Source organism: Lonchura striata, chromosome Z, assembly GCF_046129695.1.
Source record: "Lonchura striata isolate bLonStr1 chromosome Z, bLonStr1.mat, whole genome shotgun sequence".
In the NCBI taxonomy this organism is placed as follows: domain Eukaryota; kingdom Metazoa; phylum Chordata; class Aves; order Passeriformes; family Estrildidae; genus Lonchura; species Lonchura striata.
In genome coordinates, this window is record NC_134642.1 from 69,604,864 (window position 1) to 69,625,865 (window position 21,002).

Here is a 21,002-nt window from a genome sequence, read left to right on the forward strand (position 1 = left end):
CTTTTAACCCTTCCTTGAGAAATTAAAGCTTTGTGAATTTTTCTTTCCCCTCCTCGGTTTGAAAGAGAGGAAGAAGGACACCTTGGACCCTGGGATGTTAGAAGGAGGAATTCTAGATGGGAGGGGGACAAGGAGTGGCTTTTGGCTGGACTTTTCCGTGTTAGCCACAACCTGAACCAATCTTCTCCTTCAAGAGAGACTGTATTTTGGGAAGATGCCAGTGAGTCAAGAGACCTGCTTCAGCTGGGAAAAGACAGAAGTGGAGTGAACAGAGGAAAAGTTAGGGGGTTTGTGGTGGTGCCCTCTGTCCTCAGAGAAGGAGAAGAGAAGAAGATCTCTGTTCTTGGACCCTCGGCCCCAGGGGAAATGGGAAAATGGGGGGGGACTGTGGTCTCAAACAATAAAAAGACTAAACTGTTGTTTTCTCCCCTCTTGGCAGGACATCCTTGAAAAGAAAAATCCTAAAAGCAGTCTGTCCATCCATGCATTGGTGGTGAGAGCACTGTGCATGGAAAGGAGAAGTGTCACCATGGCAAACTTTTCTCTGGGCGGTGCCATGTGTGACATGGAAGCACAGGATGTGGAGCTGTGTTTTCTTGGGGGGTCTGTGGCACAGGAGAGACTCTGTTCCCTCGATGGACTGAGTATTGATTGTTTGGGGGATGGAAACCTGATTGGAGTCCAGATTGTGTCTCACTGTAGTTTGTTAGAGTTGGGTGGTAAAAGGAAAAATGCTTTGCAAAGTTTTCATTTTGATCTTTGTGTGCTTTTTTTTTTCCCTTTTTCCTTTCGTTTTTTTTCCCTTTTGTAGTAGTAGCTTAATAAAGTTTTTTTCCTTGATATTAAGCTTAGGTCTGCTTTGCTCTGCTCTCGATTCCACTTCACAACATTCAATAGAGAAGTTACATTTTCATGGGGGCATTGGCATTGTGCCAGTGTCAAACCATGACAATATCATTATTTTCTTAAGATGGTAAAGAGATCCTGATAAACCTCAGGATGGGAAGAAGGGTCAGGAATTTAACCAGGGTTCTTTTTGAGAAAGAAACAACACTCTGGTCCAAAAATAAGTTTCTGTGATGTTGCAAAAATGTGATAAAAAGGGTGGGGCACTGAAGGTATTGAGTTGGTGGTGCAGAACCCACCTGGAGTGCTGCATTCAACTCTGGGGTCCTCAGTAAAGGAAGACTTGGTGATTCCAGAGAAGGGCCACAAAATAGTTAGTGAGCTGAAGTACTGCTTCTATTTGGAAAGGCTGAGAGATTTGAGGTTATTTATCCTCAGGAAAATAAGGCTCCAGGGACACCTTATTGAGGCTTTTCAGTATGTATAGGGGACAAATAAGATGGGGACAAATTTTTTAGGAGGTCTTGTTGCTACAGGACAAGGAGGAATGTTTTTAAACTGAAAGAGGGTTAGTTCAGATTAGATGTAAGGAAGAAATTGTTTACAATGAGGGTGGTGAAACCCTGGACCAAGCTGTCTAGAGAGGATAGGTAGATGCCCCATCCCTTGAAACATTCAAGGTCAGGACAAACAGAGCTCTGAGCAACCTGATCTAGTTGAAGATGTCCCTGCTCATTGCAGGCAGGTTGGACTAGATGACTGTCAAAAAGTTTCTTCCGCCTTGAACCATTATAGAATTCTGTGATAAAGGAAAAACCTGCTACAAATGCAGCTAATTTATTGCTATATTCACTGGGATTTATCTCTGGTTTTATTCTAGGTCTAAGCGCATTTTGAACTGCTGAAAAGTCATTATTGAGTGATGAATGAAAATAAGTGTGATGCAGCCTCATCACGTAAAATATATTCTTGATTCCTGCTGAAGCAACACATATTTCCCAGGGATTTTTGCTGCACATGAATATAATTTAAACTAAAATTAACGTAACATTCACCCCATAAGTACAAGTTTCAATTACCATGAAGAAAACAAAATACCAAACAACTCATACAAAATTTACAGCACAATGAACAGTTAGAATTACACTAACTAGCAGATCTACTAGATTTCTTATCAGTGAACAGCAACTTCATATTTCTAAAAGCTCTGAAAAAAAAAAATCAAGTTGTAGGACTATTTGCTCATGTTTATATGAAACTAATTAATACTCCAGAGGCAGGTGACGAAGAAAGATACTGCTATTCCCTCTCATTCATTGTGATTCAGATCATGCTTTAACTCACCCAGTAAAGTAATTTTGCTTGAAAATAGCAAAACCTATTCTTGATTTTTACTAAGTTAAAGATGTAAGAATAGCTCATGTAAAAGCTTTTTCAGGTAATTAATTACAGGGACCACAACGGATTATTTAAGAATACTGGATTATTTAAGAACTAACTTAACTTCCAGTACAACTCTGAACATGAAAAGAGCATGATGGTTCCTATTATTTTGCAACCAAGTAGTCCCTGTGTGTTTGTACATTTATGACTAACCATGCAGACATCAGTAACTTACCTGGTCCCACTGTTTAACTGCTGTGTTTTCCGGTATGTCTAACAAATCTTTTTGTTCATTAAGGTTTAACAACTAAATACCACCTTACCCATAACAACATTCTCATCTAATTTCTCTAAGCTTTTAAGCCATGGTGATGGCTTTAAAAGTACCAGGTTACTCACAGCTACTACAATTCTGCTCCCCTTTGCGCTCTCATGAACACTTAAGGACAGGCTTCTGGCATTACCTTCCTGTCCTCTGAAAACAGCTATATCATTTGGTGTCATCAAAGAAATGCTTGCCAGCATTTTACATGCTGATACCATGAGTTCTGTTTATCTTGATATGGCAAAGGTAAGACTTTCTCCTCCGTCACACTGCTACCCTCTGTGTGTGGTTACATAAGGATGTGTAAAATGTAAGTGTCTCAGAGTATTTTCCCAAGTATTCTGATCTTGGAGTAGAGCAACAAATGCATGACACTGCTGCAAAATGGTGCTCAAGCAGAGTATCTTCCTTAAGTAAAGGTAGCCTTACTTCTTATTTCAGTAAGACTGTAAATATTTCTGTTTCTAGCTTATGTAATCTTTATGTTTTCATGACCCATCAAACAGGATTCAAATCCCAAATAAACCTACCCAAAATTCATTAAAATTAGAAAAACATGAGATGCCATCTCAATAGAGATTGATAAAGATGCACTATGCTCCAAAGTTGGCTGATGTCATGCTTTACAGGAAAACAAATTATTAATTCCATGGTTTTTAGCATCACTGTGGGCCAGATGGCTTTCAGATCTCTTTTGTGATGGAAGACTCTGGGGACCTCATGAGAAAAACAGAATAAACTTTAGTATATCTATTTGAGTACATTAGCAATCTTTTATCTGTCCTCTATTACCTTAAGAACAGTCATCTTCTAGGATTATTTATCCTACCTATTCTATGGGATATTTTTTATCATATGAATCACAAATTTGATTATCACAGCTCTTCACTAAAAACTCTTCATTTTATATAATAGTTCAGAATAAAAAGATAGGCTTTCCACATGTGCTGTCCATTTAATTTACATGTACTATTGTCATGCACAGACACTTCAACTCTCACATTTCATTGTAATTCCAATCTCTTTACTAATAGAAAAGCTCCACCTGGTTTGCCTTATCATTTTTATTGATGAAAAGACTGGCCTTCAGACTACGGTTTCAATCCTTGCTTGCAATGTTTCCCGCTTTGAGACTCTTCATTTCCTCACTGCAACAAACCCAGAGGCATACCTCAGCTCTTTCTTCTCAGCCTTAGAAATGCTGTAATAGTCTCATTACAGCAGATTGTCTACCATCAATACACTCAACTATTTAATAGCTGAATTAGAGCTTCATGATACCTTTCAATTATGGACTCATTCTGTACATCTTCCCACTTCTTTTTTGCTCCTACTCCCATTGTTTCATGCATTATAGTATCACCAACATAACTTTGCAGAGCAAACTCAGAAGCTAAAAAAGCTCTTGATTTGTAGTGTGGCGCTCTCAATGATCCCTGCCAAAGGCCAACCACAAACACCACATAAGCTGGGGAGACCAGAAACCTCTGTTAATAGATTTCATTCAGTTGACTTTGATGTCTCCTGTAAGTCCACAGACTTCTTCCACTTCTGTATTTTCCCATTAGGACATGCAAAACACCACATAACTATTCACTGGCTGAGAAAGATGATGTAAATAAAGCTGCGTTTCAAATTTTCTCAATTACAATCTATGTTAAGGAAATTACAGCCTTTCTTGCACATCTTTTCCTAAAACTGTTTAATCTTTGTAAATTACAACAGGTAGCATTGCCAGGTAAGGATGTAGATGACAATTTGACAAAACTGTGTTATAGTGCATATCCTTTACCTTTTCACCTAAATACAAATGATATGAGGTTAATAGAGACTAGCACTAGGAGAAGTGTCAAAATCTGCAATCCACATGTGTTCAGTTTATCACAGAATCACAAAAGGCTGACAAACACCTCGAAGATCATAAAGTTTAACCTCTGATCAACCCCCATCTTGTCAGCCAGGCCACAGCACTATGTGCCACGCCCAATTATTATGTTCTCTGTTACATCTATTCATATTGTTTATAACAGTGTCAAGAGGTTTTTCCAGAAGAATAAAAATCAAACAAAAGATTTTCAAAGCAATTCATTAATTTAAATCCACAATAACAAGATTTTCTATTAGTTCTACATCTTTCATTGTGCATTCACACAATGAAATCAAATACTATCCATGAAAATAATTCAGAAATACCAAATTTCATAATTTATTCAATTATATGCAGACTAATTACATAACAAATTGCCACTCAATCAGAATTCCATCCTTAAAAATTTTATAAAGGAGCAAATTAGTGATCCATGTTTGAAGAAACACAGAACAGGTTAATTCCATGTACATGTAACAGGGAGAGCTTTTTCAGCATTAAGTGAATGGCCATTACATTATTTGGAAAGTAAACAAACCTCAGTGTTTCTTTGTTCTGAAATACTCATGCTGACTTATCTGCAGCAAATATTGTCATTAGATACCATTCCACTCATAAATACAGTAGTGTGTAGTACTTTCAGATTCTTACAGCAATGCAATGTGCCTTATATAATATTAAACCTTTTGTTTTAAATGAAGTGGCTTATGTAGAATAATTAAAGTTCCAGTCTGCTTTAATAACCATTAAATATTATACACACTTAGGACAAAGGGTCTGTCTTTATGCTACAAATACATGTCCATTCATTGATATGTCTGCAGCCATATAAGAGTTCCCAAACCCAGGTTCAGTGAAGCAATCACAAAGTTAATCATACAAACACTTCTTGCCGGATCTAGGTTTTAGAACATCAGCTTCTCTTCGGGTGCAGAATCATAAACAGAGCTGGGTACCTTGTACAAGCCTCACTAGAGCTTCTTAATATTGAAGTGATATGTAACAATGGTTTTGAAATTTAGAAATTCTATACCAAAAACAGCACAGGTTGGAGACAAGACCTAAACGATACAATATATAAATGATAATTTTGATTTTCTGCTGTGTTCTGCTTTAGAGTCTGTCACTATTCTAGCCTAAGTAGTATGAACTGCTTGCCGGAGAGGCAGATGGAGTATCTGGAAGCTGGCTGTAAAAGCACAGTTTACGGTGGTACATGCACGCAAACTTGTACATTTGTGTGTTAATCGCTCCACTTCTGTGCATATGGAAAGAGCATGGACTGATGCAGATATGAACACTTTCCCTTCCTTTTGCATTTTTATCTGTTCTATATGCTTGCTGTTTGAGTGGTAGTCTCAGTACTCATGGGAACAGAGATTTGGGCCCTGACCACTTTTATACTAAGCCCTAGTGTACACTGCTCAGCAGAGCTGTTGGTGCTCTCAAAGGGTTAAGCACTTCAGGCTTATCAACAGAGGACTGAGCACAGTTTTCTGTGTACATTCCTCATCTTGTCCCATCCTCAAGAGGAACTTCAGACCTAAACACAATTTTCCAGATGGCAGAAGTATTCCTATATGATGCTCAATTTGTACAGTGTTCAAACTCTTTCACCAGTAACTTTTACTTCTCATAAATGATTTGTTAAGTAAAACCTGACAAATCCTTCACAGAGAACATTCATCATCCAATAATTTAAAAAAGCTTGACTCTGTTATTACCACACCAGGGGCCCGGGGGTTTGTTGGCAAGACTTCATTGCATGAACAGCATAAAAAAGGCTAATGGGATCTTCAGCAAACTTTTCTTCTAAAAGAAAACCAGAGGCAATCCAATCCAGAGGCAGTCAGTGAATAAACTACTAATCACTGAAATTAAAGGATTCAATCAAAAGTGTGTTGTGGGTAGGATACTGATTGAACAATAAACCAGTAATTAAACTGTGTTGACAGTTACCTATTATAGTGTATGTTACAAAAAAATGTCTCCATTTTTCATGCAGATCTTAAAATAAAGATCAGTAAAACTACCAAACGGACCACAGAAAAGAGTACTCTTTTTAATCCCTCACAGACCAAGTCCAAAAGAAGACATTAAAAAAAAAAACCAAGAGAATCTTTCCTCTGAACACTGTATCATCCCACATTGCCCATTTTTATTTTTAAAGCTGGTTGCTTCACAGAAAGGATCAGCAGACATAAATCTTATGCGTATGATTTTGCAGAGAAGCATAGCACAGTAGCACATAGCACAGTAGCATAGCACATAGTGATTAGTGCATTGTCAAAATTCAAGTATTCATCTAGGAATAACTGTGCACCTTATGTTCCAAGAATAGCATACAGTTCATAGTATGGTATCTTCTTTACAATGTTTTAATGAGAAGTAGAACCTTAGAAAACAGATAGGGTAATTCTTGTAATGCTATATGCCACTCTGGTGAATGTCCTCTGGTATAGTATTTCATATAAAAAATGCAACGGCTTTTTCCTCAGACACATGCATGGATTTTCTTACCTTTGGTTCCATTGAAATGAAGCTGTGGGTGCCTCTGCTTGAGAGAACTGACCTTTTAATTGTTTTACTGTGATAGAAGTGGTAGTAGTCCTTCAATGTTCCAATCTGTAAGAGCAGAAAAGAAAAAAAAAAGGAGTGGAAGACTTAATTTAATGAAACTGGTTTCCTGTTTTTCATTTTGGAAAGTCTATAAATTATGCAATTTCCTCTGAGCTGAAATGTTACTTGAACCCACTGATCATCTTTCAAAAGAAGGACATATGATATGAAGTAGACGAAGTATCCTTGAGGCAGTAACTGCATAACCGAAGATTATAACTGAGCTGCTTAGTCTAGCTGTATCTACCTTTTTAATGTTTAATTTATATGCCATACTTCAGGTAAGTCTGTATCAATTTATATCCAAACTTGTTCTCAAACAGCAAGTATAAAAATCATTAAATAGCATTCCATTTAGTTTGCTTAAGGAAATGTAATGTAAAACACACTAGACTTGGTTATTTATGTAATTAAATTATAAAAAGGACATTCACAGCATCAGACTATACAACAGGAATAGTTTTCCTGTTCTGAGAGCAAACAGAAAGATAGAAATGGTAACTTCATAGGATAATATGCAAATTTCATAACAGTGTAATAAAACTACTTCTTACTCATCCCTTCATAATAGAAACATAAATACTGAAGTGATGTGGCCTTCACAATTGAAAAATAAATCTTCCTTTCCAGAGTCATCAATATATTTGCTTTCATTTTTCATTTTTAACTTGAAACCTGTTTCACACAGCTACAAACTAACATTCAGTCTCCTTGCTTTTGGGAGAATGCCCCTCCAGCTCATTTGGAATTTGACCTACTAGTGCACTGTAAATCTTGTAAGATACTTCATAATTTAGTTTCAAGTTCCTTAATGATGAGCAAAAAGGGGACAATTGAGGCTTCTGTAATTTCAAATTAAAACTCAAAGTGACCTCATGAAACAGGCTTGGCTTTCCAAATAGAGCTAAATGATACCATCAAAGATGATGGAGCAACACTTGAAAACTTTCACCTTAAAAAAAACCCTCAGATTTCCTAATTTGCATCTATAACAATACACGTGCAGGAAACTTGAGAGCTCAGCAGTAAAGACTTGAAGAGAACTGGATATAAATCATTCACAAATACCAAGAATATTTAGAATATTTGAAAACAAAAGTCTTGAGAAATTTTGATAGACTTCGAAGAAAATACTGATACTGACAGAAAACAGCAACAATTTAAATTAATTTGACTAATAGGGAAAACTGGATCTAGGATAATAACATTAGTCTCTGTGAGTGGTCCATCAAAATCTTCATTTTGGGAAGGGTAACTTATATCTAGTGCAACAAAATACCAAAACATTCAGTTCAATTAATTTAGTTTATCATAAATTAAATAGGAATTGGTTTGTCTAAGACTAATGAGCTTATCAGTAGTAGAGTAATTTTCATGCTGCCCTCTCTCTGAAAGGCAATTCCAGCTGAAGTGGCACACCTCCACAGTACAGGTGAGCTCAGTTGTAGTGAACTGGGTTACATCTGGCTGGTGGCCAGTCAACAGTCCTGTTCCTCAGGGCTCAGTCCTAGACCAGCTCTGTTCAATATGTTTAACAACAATCTGGATGTAGGATTTAAATGCTCCATTAGCATATTTGATGATGACACCAAACTGGGAGATGCTGTTGATCCTCTTGAGAGACCAAAGGCCTTGCAGATGCATCTGGACAGATCAGAGCATTAGGCTATGATTAATGGTATGAAATTTGAAGTTTAAATTTTGGATTCTGTACTGGGGATTAAGTAACACCAGGCACAAGTGTGAAATGGGAGTGAAGTGGCTGGACAGCAGCCCTGCAGACAGAGACCTGTAGGTGCTGGCTGACATTAAGTTACATGTGAGTCAGCCATGTATCTGGGCAGCCATGAGGCCAAACTGCATCCTGGAGTACTTCAAATACTGCATAACCAGTCAGACAAAGGAGGTGGTTATCTCACCATACTCAGCTTTGGCAAGCCTCATTTAGAGCACTCTCTACAAGTCTGGGCCCCACAATTTAAGAAGGTTGAGAAGGATAAGAAGGATGAGGCCTCCTTGAATGCATCCAGGGGAGGCCAACAAAGGTGGGGTAAGTCTGGAAGGCATGGCTTGTGAAGTGGAGCTGAGCACTTTGACTTGGAGAATAGTAGGCTGAGGGGTAACCTCGTTGCTCTCTACAGCTTCCTGAGGAGGGGACAAGGAGATGAAGATGCTTATCTCTTCCTACTAGGATTCAGTGATGTGTCAGAAAGGTTCAGAATGGCATCAAGGGAGGTTCATACTGAACTTTAGAATGTGTTTCTTTACCAAGAGGATAGTCAAACAAGTTTGCTGGGGAGGTTGTGAATGCCCCAAGTCTATCAGTATTTATGAGGCATTTGGATTATGAGGCTCTTAATGATGTGTTGTAATTGTTGGTCAGCCCTGAATTTGTCAGTTAGATGACCACTGTCCAATTCTATTCTATCCTATTCTATTCTCTTCTACTCTGTTTTACTCCATTACTTTTGACTACAGCAACTGAAGTTTATTCTGATTTTAAGAGCTTCTGGCAAATACAATCCAGTAGCATCAGGTTTCTGTTGCACTCTTTTTACATTACTATTATTTATAACAATCACTGAAATTTGGTGCCAGGTTTAGTTTAAGTGCAAGTGATAGCATGCTTCCCTGAGACAGAAGGATGTAAACAGTTACTTCCTGGATGTTTCCTGGACTTATTAGTAGTCTCAAATGAGACTGAAGTGCTAGTGCTAGCTAAGATTGAAGTGACATTAGTATTGCTTCGTAAGTCTTCAAAGACCTGTAAAGGGCATACTCACCACACCAGTAACCTATAAAGGTACCTGAACTTTTCTAGACTTTTCTTGCTGCTTTCAGAGTGCGTTAGAAATCCACTACTTTGTCTGAGTGTGTCTAAAAAGCCACATGTTACTGAAAAGACAGCTCAGACAGGTAACTGGATTTTACAACTTCACAGAACTGTTTAAATAGAAAGGCTATATTGCAACGAAAATAAGCATCCATCCTGTCTTGAGCTACAAAGCTCTCAATGTGCTAAAGCTATTCAGTCCTGTGTTTTGTCTTACACTAGTTTAACTCTAGCTGACCACTCTGAGGGCATCCAAACCAGTAAATTTAGGAGATTACCTAATGCACTCCTGGAGGTTCTACAGTTTAGAAGAACTAGCCATCCATGGAACATACTGGAGACATCTGCATGCTTCCATCCCAAGGGGGACAGCATGAGCCTTTGTAATCCTTGTTCAGATCTACTCTCTCTGAAAACTTGGCTGTGGAGACAGAATTAAGCCCTTGCAATTATGTATAGTAGTTGCAATGCTATGTCTTCCAAACACCATTAGTTTTCAGATAATAATACTGGATCACTTAGAATTGTGAGATGTACAACTTTAGTTCATAATTGAAAAGAAATTAAAACAAGCCCAAATCTTTTAAGTGTAATTAAATTCATATCCAGTAAATGCCAGTGCCTTTCACAGCAAAGTAACACCAGCATTACTAAAAGCTTTTTTGCCTTCTCTTACCTTAATGGGAATTTACTTAGACCTTCCAATACCTTGAACCACTAGGAAGAATTAAACCATGTAACTATGGCACAATAAAACTTCTCATTGTGTATGTTCTTGTTAAATTGTTTTATATACTTCTAACTCCCAGGTCCTAGAGGCACTCTCAGAGAAAAGCAATATAAAGACAGAAACAATAGAGCTAACTACTCTACTACTGCTAGAGATTGCTGGCAGTTTCAACCATATATCCTTGAGGAATCGTTGTAGTCTACTTTTTTTTATACAGAGGGCATGATTTCTTTAAAAAGGAATAGGGAAATATTTCCTGGCCAAAGGAAAAAGAATGGGCAGTGGGTGTAGGGAAGACCTAATCTCTTTACAAGTAGTGTTTGTAGATAAACATTTTCAACAGATCTATACGTACATTTTAGTTGTACTATACTATGTCTATTCAAGGACAAAATAATTCCAGGAATTATTTCAGTTTTGAGGAGCTAACAATCCTACAATATTACTGTGGTGTTCCTGAAAACCAAAGCATACACATATTTACATTAAATTTATACTTACCAGGTCCTATTTTCTATTTAAAGTTGAGAAAATGTTTTGATTTCAAAGATATCATGAAACAAGAACCAAACTTTCTAAGCTTCCTCTTGAAAAATATTTCTTCCATATGTTATTTTATAGTCCAGGGCAAGAGTAAGATAATTTAGAACATAAGTACTGAATAAATTAACCTACATGTGCACTGTGTCCCATGAACTTTGTAACGAAATACAAATGCTAAAGATGACTGTTAAACATACTTCAAATATATCTATATGGTCACCAAACTGATCTATCTGACTAAGCTCTGAAACTAAACTGACTAAAATTTCTGTGTAGCTGAACAAGGGTAGGGAAGGCATTCCAGCTACTGGGCTTAAGAGATGTTTCAAAGCTTGCAAACAATTTTTTTTTTTTTTTAGGAGACAAATCTTCTAAACATCTAGGTGCAAAGTGCTCTTCTCCCAGAGGGCTGATTAGAAAATAATACGCTACTGATTTGGTGAATTGAAGGATATATTTTAAGATTCCCCATTTCTCCCGGGTTTTAATGAATTTGCTCCTAAATGGATTTGGAAAGGAAGACAGATCAGGTACAAATGTGATTCTGAACTCAGTGAGACAATAAAAGTACCAAAGAAGCAGTGATCTGCTACCCCTCTGCAGAGCTGGAATATAAATCATTATAAATAGGCAAAGGATTATATTTTACATGGAGATGAAGGTATGACACTTCCCATTTTTATAACAGCAAAAAATTTCCAAAGTGTTAAAGTCCTTGACAGAAGAAAATATCAAAACCAGAGAGATGAGAAAGCTTATGAAGTTTACTATTATCATCTCATTTTAACAAAATAATTTCAACCCTATTTCAAACTTTTACATTTTTTTCAAATTGAAGCATTTTCATTTGTCTCTAAAATACATTTTCTGGTGTATTCTGTATAATGTGACAACATTTGAAACATTTTCATAGTGTCCCAGTAAAGAGAAAAGGTGGTGGAGTTTTTAGCATTGTTTATTTGATACCACCCACATCATGGCTGGGGGGGGGGATAGCTTCGACAGAAAAAAGCCAGGGCCCGAAACTGGGAATTCACTGCTCTTGCCTTGGTCACAAGAGCAGAATGGACTTCCTCTTAAGCCAGAGTGGACTTGGTCCCTTCTGCTACCCAACAGTTTTTTTCCCTCTTCCCATTTTTCCTCTGGAGTGCTACTATGGGAGTTGTGGCATTGAAGTGGACAGCTCCAGGCAGCAGAGAGCTGGAGGCGGCAGTTCAAGCAAGTGCAGAGGACAGAGCTTAGCCAGCAGCTGCACAATTCCTTTTATCAAATGAACTGGCTTCCAGGTTTTGTTTTGTCCTTGTTTTCCACTCTTTTTAGGCTCGGTGGAAGGGTAGGGGAGAACACTATACTGTGGAAGCTCTCCTCACCATATTGCCTTTGTTTGGAGACCACACCTGGTGTTATCTTTGAGAAGCAGTTTTTTTTTTCCTGGTGGTGAATGTTCTTTTGTGGGTAAGCCACCTTATTTTTGTATACTTTTTTACTATTGTTACTGTTGTGGTTATAGTGATTTTAGTAAATTGTTATTTTCATCACATAATATGTCCTTATTGTCCCTCCACTATCAGAAGGGGTGACTGAAAGTAGTGTATTTGAAGTCTAGTTCCCTGTTGGTTGTTAAAACCAGCACACATAGAATAAAAGAATGACAAAATGGCCTGGAAGGACACCAAGCTGAGTGGTGCAGCTGACACAGCAGACAAATGGGGTATCATTAAGAGGTACCAGGACAAGCATGAAAAGTGAGCCCATAGGAATCTTAAAATGTTTAACAAGACCAGGTGCAAAAAGAACTTCAAATGTAAATCTGAAATCTCACAAGGCAAACTCATCGCCTTTAATTTTGACCTATTGGCTAGTCATTATCCCTAGGTGTAAATGGGTTCAATGATACTACAGAAAACTGCCACTCCTTCTCCTTCTTGAGTCACTCCAGACAAGGAAGTATTAAGCATCTTAAAACCAGGGTTCTGGTTCAGCATTTCGGAGCAAGAAAGCTCTGCAGAAGGTGTTAGCTGTTCACTGATCCACCCAAATTAAAGTACCCATATCTGGAAAGGTCATGTTCATTCCAGATGTGGAAACTAAACTCAACTTATATTGCAAGGAACAGAACTGTGTAGTGGAGTTTTTGGGGGGACTGGCATGGGGTTTTTCCACCATAAGATACTACAGTAGTGACCACACTTTCTCAGCCTCCAGCTCTTTTCTCCAAAACCCCACCATTAGGTCAGCACTGACAGATCTCCAGCATACTGAGGCTGCAGGACCAACTGCCGTAAGGACAGCTGCAGAGCTCCTCAGACATCTGAGCTGCAGACTGAGATGAGGGCTCTGTCTCTCCCAAACGTAATATCAAATTGATTTTTTTTTTAATTGTTTAACTAACAGAAATTCAACTGCCCATATTGTGGAGATGTCTTTGTATGATCGAGGTATGATCTTTTTCTCAAGATTCATATCTTCTTCTCCCATATTCCCTTTTCTTCAGGTTTGTTTTAAATGGACATGATGTCTGCAAAGTGTTGTTGCTTCTGAATAGTGAAACTGAACAAGCTGGGCTTGGACTTACATACATCCCTTCTTTCTGAAGAATTTTTTGAGTCTCTTAGATGGAGAAAAGGCTATACTGTAAGCAGGAGTTCTTGTACAGTTTATTGAATCTTCAGTTTGAAGGACAGGATCCCCCTAAACCACCTGCATATGAAATGAAAACTGCAAAAGAGCGCAGTTTAAAAAAATCACATGGCTATTTCAGCAAAAACATCACAATACATAGAAGCAAATCACATTGCATCTCTTCACCATGGTGGGAATGCAACACTTTACCATTTAACTACTGCCATTCCTTCTCCTTCCCTTTAAATAGAGAGGAAAGCATATCACCTTACTGAATTAAAATACACCATTTTAGCCTTCTTTTGTATTTTTTATGTTTCAGTTATTTGAATGGAGAAATTTTGTCTGGGCACTTGCCTTGAGCTAGTTTGGCTTTTTAAATAGCTTGTGCCAAAAATTAAAAACAGCCATTAAAATAAAGTATCTCAGCCTTATGTTCTTTAAGATATTGTCACTACTATTGCTTACATGCTGCTGTATTTTGTTTTAAGACTAAAGTAGCATAGTCTTTCAATTGAAAAATAAACTTCAGCCTTTTAATTTGCCTTTGTTAGTAGGAGTAAAACACATCAATATTCTGAGGTCAGTTATAATTTTTTATATCATTCTAATTCAGTATCAAAGTTATGATTTTTTACAGTTATATTATTGTGTTCCATATCTATCTATGCTCAAAAATTGTTACTGTAAGACCCTACAAGGCCTTGCTGTGTGTGTGCCTGGAAATGGTGTCATGGGCATTTTTTAAAATCGTCTCTCATTGGCAGCTTCCGGTTCTTTGCCACATATTATTTGCTTCATGAGCTGTTTGGTCTTTGCTCAGGCAAAGGTTTTGTCTTCCCTTTTCGGATTCTCTTTTAGTTTTGGGGGGTTTTGTGCATCTCAGAGAGGCTGCATTTGGTGGTTTTGAGCTGCCTTTGGTTGAGTTCCACAGGGGACTGCTGGTCAAGCCAGTACAAGTCCACTGTCTTCCCGCTCCAAAGGGAAAGATGCGGCTGTCTAGAGAGTGCCACCTTGGAAGGGAAGCTGTGACACCATCTTCCCCTTGTCCTCCAGCCGTGTGGCGATCCCTAGCTGGACACATCTTTGTGAAAGGGCATTTCCAGCACTGGGGCCTCTCTTTGTTCCCTGGGGATTGTGAGATACAGCAGTTTGCTATCAAAAAGTTAATTACTGTTTTTTCCCTTGCCTGTTGGCATTCTGTTACTAAACCGGTTTGGGGTTTTTTTTTCCACTTGAACCTATTCATACCTTATTTGTTACTGGTGGAACAGGATTGGTTGGAATCAAGGGGGATGCTACTCATTTCAGAGTGCTCATTGTCTAAAACCAAGACAGCCGGTCTATTTGATTTGGGATTAAGTCTATAAAAGTAGTTTTCTCATAATTTAACTTTTCCAGGCTTTCTACTGCATTGCAGAATATAACTTAAGCATATTTTTCATCTCAATTCTAAAATATAATTTAATTAAAACTAAAAGCTACATTTAAATGTAGAATTCTAAACTATTTTTAAAAATCAAAGTGCTAATTTTCCATACAGAGGAATGCTGTACTGAAAATATATTATAAAACAGAGTTAGAAACATAGACCAAATTATGTTTCCCCTGAGACTCCTAGCTGATCCATTACTTTTAAAAGTTGAGGTGAATTGGAAAAAGCTTCCTACATCACACTTTCTGTAAAAAGGTTACTTTGTATAATTGTATTTTAAAACAAATACTGTCAAATGAAATTCTGCTTTTTGAAATTACAGTACTTTAGTGCTCTCTTGGTAATCCTATTTAGCACATGGAATTACTATGAAAAATAAAGAGAAAAAACCTAACAACCAAACAGCAATATAAAGTGGTTTATATCATGAGAAAACCATAGAAAGTTTCTAATGCAAACAAGTTTTAGTACAAATCAGCAGATAAGATTAATTGGGGTATTAGAAAGAATAAATTCAAACTGTATCATAGCCTTAATTCTAATACATGCCAGATCATACTAAGATTTATATTAATTGAATCTACACTACTATATAGGAGGAACAATCCTTCTAAACAGGACTGAGACATCCTTTTTTGATTATATGTTTGTGTAAATCCTGTTATTGAAATTATGAACTCTCTGCCTTACTGAGTTCTGAGAAGTGGGAGAGGTTAAATGATTTTTTAAAATAAAAATATACTTTGATTATATCTAATTAAAAACAGTGCTACTTCAAAAAGTGCAGGTAAAAAAGCAATACTGAAGCCAAATCATAAAAGGAGAAATCCCAAAGACACCCATCAGATAAATAAAGCCAAGGAGAAGCTGCCTGAATAAAGACACTGTGAAAATTATGTTTGAGGCCTACATGGTTGAGCAGCAAAGCCTTACATGCCAGAGGTAACAGGAGCCCCCAGTAAATACATATTCTTCGCAAAGGTTATGAAAGAAGCAGGGCTTGAGCTTGACCCCTACCCTTCTCTGTTGCAGCTGCAGCTCTAAGAACATGCATCAGTCTTTGTGGGGGGACAATATCTGAGCTGTGCTGTGTATTAGCAACCTTTGAACACTTCCCTACAGATGAGGGCATACAAATATGCCCTCAGTGATGTTAAGCATTAATAAAAAGAAAGAAGCTGAAGATACATTGGAAACTGTGTTGATTGTCCAAGCATTAAATTGAAAAAAATGCCATTATAGTGCTTGAAAAATTTCTTTGAAGGTTGGTAAGGGTTTCATCCACCTCTTCTCTAGGACTAATAAACAGATTGTGACTATTAGAATGATGTTCAAAAAAATAGCTAAAAATCAATGAACAGGTCCTTAATTATTGGACAGGCAGTGGTAGAGGGGCTTATATGAACTATAGACACCAACAAATATATCAGCCTAAAACATCTGGGGGAGATGGTGAAGTGAGCCATTTCCACATTTGTCATGTCAAATCTTAAAATTCAAGTACAGTAATTACAGGAATTAATAACTGCAACTGTGAGCTTTGCCTTTGGAGCACTGCAGCAGCTGGGAAGCTCACATCCCTGTCAAATAAAGTAATGCAATGTTACTCAGCAAACCTGTGACCATGGGCTTGCAGTTCCAGGCAATGTTACATTTTTCATCAAAATGCTCAAAAGGAAATAAATTACTTCCTTCATTCTCATTCATCTTTTCTATAATTTCTTTTCAATTCAAAACCCAACATAATATAAATGGTAGCTTATGCCCCTTTTTGTGAACCCCAGTGAGTCACCACCTTGTTTCTGCAAATAAAAATGAGTGTAACAAAGACTATTTATATTATGCTGAACAAACAAAAGTAACCTTTGCAGTATTTAGAGTGACTTCAATGCAGTCATCATGCATTTGAAAGTTCAAGCCATAAAAAATATATTTTTTATCCGCAAAGATGCTGTTAGGCAATATGATCAGTTTGTTTCATTACCACAGTCATCATTTTGATGAAGCCATCAAAAAGCCATTTTGAGGAGTCAATTAAATTGCCATTGCTTTCTGAAATTTTTTTCCCTTTCCTAACTTAATAATCTGCAATTTAAAATTTCCAAATTATATACTGCATCAACTGAAGTGAGCTTTGCCTCTGTTTTATTGACTTCCAATCCTATTTCATATTGCGTCACAAAACAAATGTAAAATGAGGATGCATACTCATGCAGTGTCATGAATGTTTGTTACAGTAACAAACAGAACTGCCACATACCATACATTACTAGCTGTTCCAGGCTCTAAAGACTATGGTTTCTTTGTAATGTTTCTTCACCTGTGCTCTCATACATGTAATTATAAAGCATTAAGAATGAGACTTGACAAAGTTCTGACCAAGCTACTTCATTCATGCGAACAGTATAAAAGTTAGTTAAGAGGTTTTATTTTTTTAACAAACTACTGCAAGAAAAGTGTCACAACAAGCAATGCACATATTCATTTCCTTTTAAATCTTGATTCTGAAATATTTCATAGGCATCATCTCTGTTCTAAAACTTGTAAACATCTACCCAGCCCCATAAGATCAAGTACCTTCTCACTTACAAAACTGCAAGTCAGAAATAACTGTTGAAATTATAGAATTTCAGAGGCATAAATCAAGAGCAGTCTAATCTAATGGGGTTACTGCGCAGTTCTTCTACAACAGTAGAAATTATAGTTATATTTGCATTCAGTTATTTCAACATCAATATAAAACTCCTAAGCACATTAATATGTGAATATACTGTTCAAAATTACTAATGTGGTGACTTACACTAGTCGTACTGTTTACAGCGACCATTTATATTGCCAGCAATAAACCTTTTCATGCTGTACTTTGTCTTACAAATCTGAATTCAGCTCTTACTAGTCATAGGAAGTACAATGTTTTCATTTAACTGACTTTCTCATGAGACGTGCTTTAAGCAATTTCCTCTTCTATTACCAATATAATTTACCAAAGAGTTATAAAGAAGTGACTTGTGGGAATATCTGAGTTAAGTTCATCTATGTGCAGTGCACAGGCAGAAAATACAATCCTCTTGTACAGTTAACCTAGATCACCCTTCCTGAACATTGTACTCCAGTGAAATCTGGTATCTTCCACTCTGTACAACATGTTTAACGAAATACAGAAAAGCAGAAAAGCATGAAACTTGTCCAGAACGCAGGTTACTGACATATTAATCTATTTTACTTGACTATTGCTAGAGCTGTACAGAAGTTTACACTTTTTTGTGTGTAAAAGTAAGGTCTGTCAATATTCTTTATTTATGTCTCCATATGTAAGCCTGTTGACTTTGGTAAGACAACTAGTACAACACCTCTTCATGTAACAGTTTAATAGTAAGAAAACAAAAATTTCTGTTTGGTGTTATCTAAAGATACACTAAAACAAAAAGCAAGTAGGTGAGTAAATGCAACCATAAAAATATTTGTGTCATGTAGCATTTAAACATAGTAAGAAATAAAACAGCTATATAATCATAAGTAATGTTTACTGAGGATTTGAGAAGTATTACAGCATAGCAAATGTCTAGCACAATCTTGCAATATTGCATGTGAAGTTGCTATTTGCAATCATAACAAAAATAAAATAAACACACAAAAAGGTGACACAAAAAATTTGTATTAATTCAAATATACACGTCTCTCCTGGTGTACCATTTTCCAAAGTACTAGAAGATTCAATTAAACTTTCACTGGATTCACTGGAATCTTTGACAGTGTTTAATGGTAACTGCACTTAATGCTTTTTTAACCTAGACCCCAGAAAGGTGTATATTTTCAATTAAGTGTAGTTAATCTCATTAAGTTAAGAACTAACTTAAGCTTCCAAATTACATCACACTACAGAGACAAGACAAAGAGATCCGATACTCAATTCAATACAAAACATCTAAATTTACTAAAACTAATGATAAACAAGTTACAGCTCTCAGATCCTATCCATTTCACACATATAAAGAATATTCCTTGATGATCTTCTCATTTGGAGAGCTGAATCTTACAACCTCAGGGTTGAGAGAATGCCTGAAAGTGTTTTTTCTTGGAGAAAGGACAAAAGTTCCTACTGTACCTACTGAATTTGTTTAATATATTGATACTAAACATACCAAAATACTGAAATAGGAAAAAGACAGTCAGTTAAAATGACAGCAATGCATTGGATAAAACTATGTCTTTTTCTTTATATATGGATTTTCATTTCTATTTTAAAACATTGTATTGAAATACAAGTTTCAACCACCACTAGAACTGCTCACTGTGCAGCTATGTTTGTCAGATTAATATTTCTATTTGCCAGGCAATAAATGGAAATTGCTTAAATTTCACACAACTGGAATGGCATTTATATACAAAAAAGCTTCCAAAAGAGCAGTCTGTTGCAATGGTAAAACCATGTATTGATGCCAACATAGTCCAGGGCCCTTTTGGATCACAAAATAGTTAACTCTTTTAGAAAACAAAACTCTGCAACTCTGTTAATTCCAGCTACCAGTTTTACCAGATGGTTTTGTGATTTGTAAGTTGGCCACCCTCATCATGCACTGATCTAAAACTGATTTTGAGTAGGGGTGTGTTGTTCACTGACAATGGAAATTTAAACTTCTCCAAACTGAAGCAAACATTCAGCCTCATCAGACAGGCAGAAAAGACAAGATGTGGTATAGCCCATCATGTGCCCACCAAGATACGGTGATGGGCACATATCAGAAGTGTCAAAGCAATTCCAGATACCGTAATACATGTATCCTCTGGGAGTTAACTTTTATTTCAAATTGGGTATGAATAAAATCCTATTAATATTGTGCTTTCAATTCATGGAAAGCAAATTATTTCGTTCACAATGAGCAAGGAAGAAAACTGTACAGAATATCACAATTAATACTGACATGCTAGCTAGGACTGGAGCTTGTGTTGTGTGTTGGTGACAGGATATATCTAGTCTGTCAACTTTACTGATATAACTTGTGTACATGCAGAATAATTTCCAATGTCCTTACTAAGAGACTTTATTAAACTGCTACTGAATACTTCATGGAGTATAATATATTAAAAACAAGATAAGCTTATCTGCCTCTACATACATCTCTGTATGCATCTGCATTAGTTTCACTCTACACCCTATTGGTAAAACTGCCAGTTGTGCAAGATGGGGCTTGGTTGCTCATGAGAAAACAGCTTATGCTGCAGCCCACTCCTGCAGGGAAGGGATCTACTAATTTCCAACGGGTCTACTAATTCCCCAGTTAAAGCTGCTCATTTATGCTAGGCTCATTGGAGCGCAGCATACTCACAAAAGCATCAGATTTTTTTTCAAAGTTTAGTGTTTGATTTGTTTGCTTCAGTTCAGCTCAGATCAGTTACTCAAGATACAATAGTTGACATTCTGCAGTTCACAATGTTGAAGCAATATGAGTGGAATAACCGAATAAAAACACTCCATAAATTAAAGTAGTTAAAATTTTTGTTTTAAAAACAGTTTTAACTTTTCAGAACAGCTGTATAACAAATGTGATGTCAACTTTTAAAAGGAGATGTGAATTGAGTCTACTACTAGAAGTCACTACTAGAAAAACTTACAGAAACTAAGAAGTAAGAAAATTAATGGACACTTCGGTAGAAAGTCACTGTTTTGGAAATAGTTAAACAGAAGAAGATTCTGCCTTACAAATTTATTGCTGTTCTTAAAAGAGGCCAAGCACATAGATAGAGATGGGTAAACAGAAACACTCTAGTTGAACTTCTAAAAGGCCTTTGACAATGTAC

General features: G+C 36.8%; 1 protein-coding gene across 3 annotated transcripts in view; it reads right to left on the reverse strand.

The window, feature by feature from the left end:
- PCSK5 (proprotein convertase subtilisin/kexin type 5) overlaps positions 1–21,002 on the reverse strand; it is a 228,665-nt gene that overhangs the window by 197,317 nt on the left and 10,346 nt on the right. For all 3 annotated transcript variants that reach the window (XR_002466431.3, XM_021541528.3, XM_021541527.3), the window contains exon 2: positions 6,942–7,046. Coding sequence is in view for 2 of the 3 variants with exons in the window: in XM_021541528.3 (XP_021397203.2) it covers positions 6,942–7,046 (105 nt within the window). In the remaining variant the exon portion in view is untranslated. The remainder of the gene's footprint in view (positions 1–6,941; positions 7,047–21,002) is intronic.